General features: G+C 39.0%; 1 protein-coding gene across 6 annotated transcripts in view; it reads right to left on the bottom strand.

Moving 5' to 3' along the window:
• Positions 1 to 564: 564 nt before the first annotated feature.
• RGMB (repulsive guidance molecule BMP co-receptor b) overlaps positions 565 to 11,115 on the bottom strand; it is a 33,609-nt gene continuing 23,058 nt past the window's right edge. For all 6 annotated transcript variants that reach the window (XM_007486582.3, XM_007486584.3, XM_007486583.3 and 3 more), the window contains one exon: positions 565 to 3,782. In XM_007486582.3, coding sequence (XP_007486644.1) covers positions 3,111 to 3,782 — 672 coding nt within the window. In that variant the 3' untranslated portion in view covers positions 565 to 3,110. The remainder of the gene's footprint in view (positions 3,783 to 11,115) is intronic.

Below are 11,115 nucleotides of genomic sequence, written 5' to 3'. Positions count from 1 at the left end.
CTAAAGTCTTTGGTAGCTAGATGGCTTTATGGTCAGTCAGAGGTGGAGCCTAGATGTCCTGGGTTCAAATCTGCCCTCTGATACTTCCCAGCTATGTGATCCTGGTCAAGTGACTTTAACCCCAATTGCCTAGCCCTTATTGTTTTTTTCTGTCTTGGAACTGATAGTATTGATTCAAAGGCAAAAAGTTTTTTTAAAAATTGCACAGGAACCATATTCTTACTGAAGTTACATCTCACAGAATATTTGCTGCCTGTTTCCTCATTTGTTAAAAGGAAAGAGTTGAAATGAATAATTTCTTCCAGCTCTGACAGTCTTCTGACTTGTAAAAAAAAAAAACACACACACACACAACAAACCTACATACAAGCCACCACCCACCCCATAAGGAAAAAAACTTCACTCTCCGAAGATAAAGAAGGGAAGAAAGAAGCAAATGCCACTGGTTTTTGAGTATGGAGGTGGCTGGTTATCTGATAGGCTGCAAGGCTGCTTTTTAAACATTCTTCATGCACCTGTGTTTCTCTGCATTCTCAGCAGGTGTCACTAGAACCATGACAAGCATTCCACAGCAGGGTATGTAACTTTATTTTTCTAGCATAATAATTTAAAGTATTTACACACTGCACACTCACTCTTTTACACAAATACTTAGTATATCCATGAACCACATCTAAAAGTTTCCTGCAAAGTCTTGACAAACACATTGTGGGGGTTTCCAAACACACAAAGAAATAGAAAAGAATTGAAGGCTTCTTAAGGCAGTCACTGGAAGCATCTGTGGAAAATCCGTGTTCCTTCTACGCTCGAGTTCCCCCCGGAGACCATTTGCCAGCTTCAGACTCTCTACCCACAGGCTTGGGGTGAAAGGGAATTTTTTGGGCTAATGGTGTATTTCAGGAACCAACATGTGCAAGTTAACATTTTCTCCAGAAACCCTAGAGAAGAAACAGCATTAAATGAACTAAACTCTTCCCCTAGGGAAGAACTTCCAGTTCTGAAACATACTGATCTGTGGGGCCTAGGATTATAGAAAAGTGGTTGTGTGAGGATTTTAGCAAGAGAACTGGCTAAGAATACTGTGAGACAGCTAGGTATTTCTACCTATAGTGCAGGAATACAGACCACTTCCATTTTTCCTTTAATGTGAAATACAAAGCTCAGCTTTCTTTTTCCAAATCATTAATAGAGGCACACTCCTCCCCTGAACAGGGCCACATCTTTCAGTCCAAAAAGCCTTTAGGATCTCACCTATTGCTTTGAGAAAAGCTCTTTTCTTCAACTTGATAATGATTTGTGCAAAATCTATGATTTATAAATATTTTTCTTTAAAACAAATTTATTCAAATAGCGCTTGATTTGAAGGCAGAGGACTTGGGTTCAAGTCCCTGGTTCTATTACTTAGCTATGTGACTTTGGCAAGGCAATTAAACTCTGGTTTCCTCATCTGTAAAACAAGAGGGCTAGACTGAACAATTCTAAGATCCTCTCAAGCTTTACTTCCATTCAACTAGCTCTGAGCATATGTACGTCTCACTTCTGGTCCACCATAATTTTGTGTCCTTAGGCAAAGTATATAACCCCCAAGTGCCCCACACAGCATCTCTCTCTTAGATTATGAGTTGCAGAGAGGATGCTCACCTGCATTGGTAGAGGGAATTTCTTCATCTGGAAGTTCCCATAACCTTGTAGTCTCTAGCTCTGGAGCTGTTTTATTTCATGTGAGAGCCAGGATTCTTTTCAACAAATTTCCCAGACCTAGCGTTGACTTGTTCTTTCAAGCTCTTGGATACATGAACTGACAGGGAGCCAAAGATATCTATCTCATCACTGCCTTAAATTAAACCAGCATTTCTCAGGACAAAGAAGCCTCAAATCACTCAAGATGGTGGCTGTGTGGAATTACAGCCAGCTTCCTCAGCTGGAAAAATGAAAGCAAGACTTGGTCATTTGTTGCCTACAGGGAATGTTGTGTAGAAAAGGGAGGCAGTCAGCTGACAAACACAAGCTAAACACAGATCTGTATATTACAATCATCGAAATGCAGTAAAGCTGTGTTAGTTCCACTTGATTCAAGATTATACTTTCAAAGATTCATCTGATTCTGCTCTTTCTTTTAGCTGTAGAAGGGGAGGGGACAGATGCATCGAGAGACAAGAATCAGAGCTCTGGCTCCCACACAGTACATGACTACTTCTAAATTTCAGCAGAAGGTTTTGGAAGGGAAGCTGATGCATGACCTGGGCAGCAACTATTATTTAAACCATCTCCAATTTGCTATGTCAGCATCATAAACCTTGTATTGTCACTGTTTACATGTTCCATTTCATCTTTTATGTATAGACATAGTCCTAACTGGGGAAGGTAATGTATGAAAAAACGTGGAAAGGGAAAAGAGGGCCAGGAAAACTAAGAAACAAAATGATGACATCAGGAAAGATATTCAAAAGAATTGGATAGTCCATCAGAGAACAAATATTTTGAATCAAAAGAGCCCCTCTCTTCTTTCTAAAGAATGGCAAAAATATCACTGTAAGACTGGCAGTTGGATTCTCTTCCTCAGTAGTCTAAGATAAACATATATGTTCATCATTCGGTGAAAAACAGAGGGAAGAAGGATGAAAATAAAAATTTAAATGAACGATCTATAAAAATAAAGAATGATTTTCTCGAACGTGAAAATTGAAGTCCTTGGCAACACAGCACTAAGAATCAGCTAAAAAAATAGTAGCGATGAGCATATGTGCGCCTTAAGTAGGCCTTCTTCAGAGGGAGTGCTGGGCGTGGTGTCTGGGTGAATGGACTATACATACTAACCATATACACACATAAATATTTAATATATAAAAAATAAAGTGCTTTCTAACAGGTCCCAATGCAGGGACATTATAAAACATTTCACAAAACTGCAAAACAAAATTGATACAATCAAAGAATACTACATCCAACATACATGAAAAACAGTCCAACACAATATGTACAATCTGGTGGGTGTCCCAGGACAAACATCCCTTCATATACATGGTATATACATATATACTCTTATCTTTTTACTCAATATATTATGACAATATATATTTTAAAACTTTTGTTATAGACAAAAAACAACCCTACAAAAACACGACGAGGATCATCGAGCACGTGAGTCTCAGCGTGACGGCCAGGCCGCGGCTCCCCAGGAGCTCCCCGGCCCTGCTGTTGGGGAAGATGTGCCAGCGCTCCTTCCTGGGGTGCAGGGCTTCCACGTCCTCCAAGGCACTCTGAGCGGCCGCAGTAAAGTTGGCGTCCCCGGTGGTGAGCAAGTCGAAGACACAGGAATGGAAATAGATGTCTTTCACTGGCATCTTCTCGTGGCATCGGGTAGTGGCGGTCTCCAGTGTATAGTCGGGCCAGGCCTGGGCGGAGGCGGTGCGGGGAATCGTGTGCCCCATGATGGCCGACACCTGCCCCTGCCCATCGTCAATGCGCTCACTCAGGGGGCAGCCATTCACGCAGAGCTGTAGATCCTGGCTTTCTTCATAAGCCATAGCCAGGCTCTTGGGCATGCGGATTGCCAACGTCAGGTAGCGACCCAACTGCCGCACATACACGGTGGTCCCTATATACCTGGCGTGCATCTCCACATGGAGGCCACTTGCCTTCTCGACAATGTGCAGGCTCTTGACGTCACCATCTCCGCCACTGGTGGTGCCATCGATGAAGGCTGCAGGCAGGTCATCGGTCACGGCTTGGTACACTTTTTGATCGGTACACTCATGGTGGGATTTGAAGATAATAGTTACCTGTGGAAAATAGGAAGGCAAAGGTGTTATTAAAAAACAAAACAAAACAGAATCATGGTATTCTGCTACTCAGCAGTCATGATATTAGTGACAGGGGATCATATTTACTTGGGAAGAAGGAGTAGCTCGAGACATCTTGTACCCTGTATTAAAAATGATATGATGGAGTATATTTCTATTTACAAAAACTGGGATATACTCTGGCTTACTAGAGAGATACTTCTAGGGAAAACCTCAAGGTGCCTAGTTGTTATGGAGATAGGTATTCTGGAGTGACTATAGAGAGATGCTAGGGAAACCTGAGGATGCCTAGTTATAATGGAGATAGAGGTACTTCTTCAGAGATAGAGATATGCTACTAGAGGGGACTACTCTGGGGTTGTCTATTGATCACTATTGATGGCTAATAGATCAAGATATTTCCTACCCCCCCCCCATCCCTTCACCTTCCAGTTTTCACTCATACCCCTCCCTTGGTCTTAGTCAGCCACCTTCTAAGTAACTCAGGGGAACTATGAGATTTCAGAGAAATATTCTCTACTCTTCTTTTCTCAAGTAAGGGAACAACTGGATGGAGAACTGAGGTAAGATGAGGTGAGAGGGATGAGGGTTTCCCTAATCTATAATGAGGGATAGGAGAATTTCCGGAAATGCCAGTCCTGTCACAACTGTGACTCAGGGACAGTCAGAGAGTGTGGAGGACAAGTATTTTTCTTCTTTTCTTCTTTAAACCAGTCAGGATAATCTTTGAGTAATTCAAATCCAGACTCTGAAGCCACAAAGGTCTCTCTCTGCCTAGGTCAGAAAAAGCCAGACCCTCCCTTGGTCAGAAACACCAGAGAAGAAGTTCCTCAGTTCATCTCCTCTGGCCAGGCTCCAATAGCCTTTCCTGGGAACATTCTGTTTTGGAATTTTCACCATGATTGGCATATCAGGTCCCCAGTTTCTATCTTGCATGCATGAAAATTCTCTCTTCCTTCATGCCTCTTCCACAACCCTTGCCTTCAACACCAAATCATTTATTCTCATTGTGCCTGATACTTTCACAATGTCATTTTAGTACAACAGTTAGGAACCCTTCTTTACTCACAGGAAAGTTTTTGCTTTATTTTTCCAAAATGCTTTCAAGAATATAATTCAATAGGTAATAAATAGAGCTACAAAAATGTGCTAAGCTAAAATGTCAAATTTTAGCCGTGTTGCTTCATCCTATTAGATATTATGAATTTCTAGGCTCAAAAATTAGAGTTCAAATATACATATAGCTCTTATACTACTACCTCACCCCACTCTTCTGACCAAAGTGCAGAGCCTGTTTCTTATCGAGTCAATTCTTACTCTCTCCTCAACCCACTTAATGTAGTCATGCTTCCCTCTTCTTTTTATTTCCACCTACTTATTTGCCATTCTTAGCCCCCTCCCAAAAAGGAATTCTTAAAATGACAGTTAACTAATCTGCTAAATTAATTGTGCTAACAGGAGACTTTAGGAGTCCTTCAGGAACCTCCTTACTCCTTAGGTCACCTGTCAAGCACTCATTTTAATGAGAAGGAAACTGAGGCCTTTCAAGGTTAAATAGTTTACCCAAAGGTCATGGCTAATTAGAGAAAGAGCCAGGATTCAAACCTTGGTCCTCTTGACTCCAAAGCCAGAACATAATACTATGCTGGACTAATAAGGAGTTATTCCCCTTTAAGACTAGAAAGTAATCAGATCAGGCCACATCAGAAGTGTGAGTCACATCCATTGCCAAATATAAATATTGAGATTAGAAGTTAAGAGTTGAAGTGGGGGAAATCCCAATAACAGTTATCAACTATGTGTTTCTAAAAGAGAAATCAAGTGATAGTTGGAAACATTTCCCATCACATCCCCATGGGGGAAGCAGTAAACAATAATACTTCCAAAGCAGGCTGGCAGGGTAGAAAGAGCCTGACCTTGTTACAGCAAACATTTCCCTAGAATATCACTTTCATTTTGGACATTTGCCTTTTCAAGCCAACTCTTGATTAACTGAACTACTACAAAACAAGAGATTACACAGTTAAGGAAGAAGATCCATTGGGTAGCAGCAAATGATTTTCAATAGAATTGTTAACAAACTGAAGACAGGCAACAGGAAGAAGGAAGAGGAATGTTTTTCCAATTCCTGCAAAGTCTAGTGCCTTTCCTTTGTTGATTATTTTCAATTGATTCCCTAAATATCTAATCTGCACATTTTTTTTGTTTTATTTTGTGTGATCTCTTGGAAGATAGGAACTGTCTTTTGCTTTTCTTTGTATCTCCAGTATTTAATATAGTGCCTCACATAGGAGGTGTTAATAAATGTTTACTGACTGACACAAGACAAGGATCCTAGAGTCCTAGATTTGGAGCTACAAGAGATCTCGGAGGCAATTTAACCTAGCTCCTTTATTTCACCAATATGGAAAATGAAGTCTAGAAGGAAAGTGGCATGGCGAGGATTTGAAAATAAGGTCGTCTGGTTCCATATATGTAGTATATTTTTTCTTTGTACAGAATAGATCAATTCTGAATAACCAATTAACTGTATTCTGAAGTTTTATCTAATCTTTAACATCATGAATATCTTATTCCACTTTTTCCTTATGTCCCCAAATGAGGGAAACTATCATAAGGGACCACAGAAACTAGCACTGAAATCAATGTTAAAGGACATCTAGTCCATTCCCTCATTTTACAGATGAGAAAAACTGAGGCCCAATGAGGTTAAGGAAAAAAATCAGAAGCATAACCTTTGCTAGAAAGGTTCTTAAAAACTGGAGCAATTTTACTATGCAATCTCCATAGTACAGATTTTCACCCCTACTGTCAAGTTTGCCTCATTTGCCCAACTAAGCCCACATTTGCTCACACGATTTAATTTCACATGTTCCCACTGGTGTTGCCTGACTGGAATTTTCCAGACATTTCATTTTGCTTCATTCAGGCACTTATAAAATCAGATCTGAACCAGCTGTACCATAGCAGCTGGTTTACAATTCATATCCGCTGTCTGCAGCTGGAACTGAAAAACACAGCTCAAAAGCAGACAATACACTATGAAAATGCTGGGTTTTCCCCACCCCCAATTACCCTGAACCACAATTTCATTTCACTAGTAGTCTTCTCATATTTCAACACCTTATAACAACCTAGAGGAACAGGACACTAAAGATGATATTTCAGATACTTGGTTGTACTTAAGAACTTCATATGTAAATAAAATCTGTGGAGGTAGGCATTTATCAAGTCTATAAAATAAAATTTCTTGGTTCTAACTTTCAAAAGTTTGACAAGTATGATACCGAGAATAAATGATAAAGAGCAACTCAAATTAGTTCTGCACCTGAGCAAGTTAGGAGTTAACATGAAAGCCAGCAATCATGAGAAATAGAACTGGAAGTTTTTATATAATAACTACCTTTATTCTCAAGAATTACACCATCAGCAGTCAACGATTAAATGAACATTGCTTCAAAGAGCCAAGCAATTTGTCTTTCTAGTTTACCAAACTAAATTTAAACCAGTTTGGCATCATCTCCAGAAATAAGCAGTTTTTGTTCACCTTAGGAAAAACTAAGAGGAAGCCATTTGGTTGGGACAGAAAGAAAAGCACTGATATTATCCAGCTCTCAATAACAGTTTCTAAGAGAGAGGCAAACAAAAGCTTCAGTATAAAACATATGGAAATATTCACTAATCTTAACCAAGAATCTGTTTTATTCATTAACACCCTCATTTCAATCCAGAAACCCACAACTCTAACTTACTTTCTCTCTCTCCTCCTCTCACTTAAAACATTTTATTTAGACTCCCACACATCTTCATCTGTTACAATTATTATGTTCAAAATATTAAGTTTTATTCTCACTCTTCTATACCAATAAAGAACTCTAATTACCCAAGACAAATTTTCGTCTCTTTTTCAATTTCAGGGGGATATAATCTCTACAGGAAAAACTACAGTCAAGATTTTTTCTTGGTCTGGTTTTCTACTGGGTAAGGTGACTTCATACATAACACATGTGTGGAATGATACCATTCTAAAAAGTGTCTAGATGAACATATTCCAAAGTATGGCTTGAGAATATTTTAGGAGATTCCATTGAGTGCAGAATTGTTTACATAGGAAGTTACAGGATGAACAGAGAAAATGAAGATGACTAGAGAGTAAGAGTAAACAGTAAAAATATTGAGTCACGTAAAAAAAGTGTTGGCTTTGGAATCAGAGAACTGGGGTATGAATCCTTACTTTGCTATCTACTACATCTTTGTGACAATGAGCAAGTCATTTCATCCCTCCAATTTAGAAAATATAGGCATTGTGGGCAGGCAGGGAGGAATAAAGTGGATGACATTCAATGTTCCCTTTCTACTCTCAATCAATGATTTCATAAAATTGCATCTTCAATTCTGCTTCCATTTCACTCATGAAAAGATATACTTACTCATAATCATTAAAGGGGTGGAATATCAGAAAATTATTTTCTCCTAATTAAGGAAAGAAAAATTTATTCATACTGAGTAATTTCTCCGAAAATATTTCAAAAAATTTAAACTGCAACTTTTTCTAAAGTAAAAGATTTTCATGCTTTCAAGTAGAAGTTATAAAAGCTTTTGTCAATATGAACATAATTCTTGTAAATTTTAATCAGAAGAACTCAGGGAATCTCTAACACCAGCTCTACAGCTTATTTTTTTCTCTATGAACTAATCCATATACTGTAATAACTCAATTTGGCACATTTGCTCTATGCCACATCATCTATTATTGATGGATCTTATTGCTGTGCATTTAAAACATCAATGCCTTTTGTTAAACTTCCTCCACCCCACCCCTTTCAATGACTATCCTTAGACAAACTACTCCAGCTCTTCTCATTCATTTTTAATGTTTCATTCCCTGTGATCTTCACCACCCACAAAGCCCATCAAGAAGAGAGGGGCAGAGAGAAAGGGGGGGGGATGGGAAATAAGAGAAAGAAGGAGGGGGTGGGGGGAAGAGGAAAAGAAAAAGAGAGAAGAGGGAAGGAGAAAGGAGGAAAGGAGAGAGAACCAGAAAGGCAGAGAAGGAATACAAGTCAACCTCTGCTGAAAAAGCAAAAAGCACCTAAGGAATCAAGAGAATGTCAGAGAGGGAATGTACCTCAGCAGTCGTCTAGTTCACCCTGCACTCAAAAAACAACCTGTACTTGATACAACTGAAAAGACCAGCCTTTGCTTTCCAGACCTACAAGTGGTAATATCCGCTATCTCACAAGGGAGCCCATTTTAGGATCTAAACTTCTTGAAAGCAGGGGCAGCTTCATTTTTGTCTTAATCTTCAGTGACTAATGGAGTTACTGGTACAGAGAAAACGCTTAATAATTTCTTACTGATTATGTAGTTTTTTTCTGATATCAAGTATAAGTTTGACTATTTCCAACGTCCACTCATGCCCTGCTCTAGTTCATTTCCATGCTGACCTGCACTTCATGATCTCTATTCTGCAAGATGAAATCAACTCCCAAACTCCCAGTTCTTCAACATTCCTGCCCCTAGACCTGTAATGACAAACCTATGGCACATATGCCCAAAAGGTCATGCAGAGCTATTTCTGTGGGCACACCTGCTGTAGCCAACCAGAATTTGTTACTAGAAAGGCAGAGGGATTTGGGGCTGCTCCCCTCTAAGGTCATTTCTCCCATCACCCACTCCTCTGCCCAGTAGCCAAAAGGAGCACTTCCTTCCTCCCCTGTCTGGAGTAAGGCACTAGGGGTGGGGTGGGTATGACCTGGTACTCCATCTCTAAAAGGTTCACCATCACTCTCCTAGAGTCCCCTCTCTTTCTTTGACAGGAGAACATTGGGGAACTCCTCCCTAATCCTTTACTACAAGAAGACTACACAGGGACTTCATCTCATCATTTCCCATGATTCACACCTCTTCAGATCATTTCTTACCCTGTCTAGAAGTCTTAATCATGCCTCTTAAGATGGTAAAAACTTCCCTGCCCCTCTCCCATAAGCTTCTTTTTATGTATTGTTTCCTATTAGACAGTGAAAAAAATTTTTAAATTCTTACTTTTTGTCTTAATTAATACTAAGTATTTGTTTCAAATCAGAAGTGCTAAGGCCTAGGCAACTGGAATCAAGTGACTTGCCCAGGGTCACATAGCTAGGAAATGTCTGAAGCCAGATTCAAATCCAAGATGTACTGCCTACAGGCCTGGCTCTCTATCCACCATGCCATCTGGCTGCCTCAGATAGTGAGCTCCTTGAAGGTAGGAACTCTCTTATACCATTCTTTATATCCCCCCCACCCCCACCCCTTAGTACAGTGTCTGGAAGAACAGCTTAATAAATGTTTTTTAATTATCGAGTTCTGCTTTCTATAACCAAAGAGAACAAATCTCATCCAATTCCCACATTCACGCACTTTTAAGTGCATGAAAATAGTTATTATGTTCTGACGCCCTGAGTCCACTCTTCTTCAATCTAAACATCTCCAACTCATAAAATCAATCCTTAGATGGTAAGGACTTGAGGCCCTTAAATATTCTGGTTGCACTCTTCTAGATGCTATCAATAGAGCATTTAGAATCAATCAAATTTATCAATGTCAATCACGATCTCAGACAAAGCAAAAGCAACAACGGATGGGAAAATACATTTTGCTAAAAGGTACTGTAACAGTTAAAATTAGTTTCTCTCTTAAAAGTATTATATTTTTATTTCTAATATTGATAGTAGGAATTCATGACCAAACAAGACAGACAGGAGGTAAAGTGGATAAATTCAATTACATAAAATTTAAAAAAGTTTAGAGGAAAAGCAGGAAACTTCAAAAAATTCTTTGTAGTAAATTTATTGATAAAGGTATTATTTCTACTAGGAGAGAGGAAAAGAATAAGACTAGATTTTTAGACATCGCTAATATGAGAATTTGTTTCTCTCAAATAAGCATGCTTACTATAGTTATAAACTAGAAACTATGTGTGCGTGATGTGTATACTATATATTTGGAAGTGTTAAAATTCCTAAGAAAAAGAATCATACTTCAATTGATAAATAGTCAGAGGAAGAAATCCAAGTCATCAATAGATATATAAAACTATGTTTTAAATCACTCATAATTAGAGAAATGCAAATTAAAACAACTTTGAGGTACCATGTACCACTTCATGCCCATTAGATTGGCTAAGATAACAAATGCTAGAGGGGCTGTCAGAAAATAACACTGTTGGTGGGAGTGTAAACTAATCCAAAAATTCTGGAAAGCAATTTGGAACTATGCTCCAAAAGCTATAAAACTGTATATACCCTTGGACCTAGTAATACTACTACTAGGC

Source organism: Monodelphis domestica, chromosome 3, assembly GCF_027887165.1.
Source record: "Monodelphis domestica isolate mMonDom1 chromosome 3, mMonDom1.pri, whole genome shotgun sequence".
Lineage (NCBI taxonomy): Eukaryota > Metazoa > Chordata > Mammalia > Didelphimorphia > Didelphidae > Monodelphis > Monodelphis domestica.
Note: the sequence above shows the minus strand (reverse complement) of the source record. Positions and strands in the feature narration are given on the sequence as shown.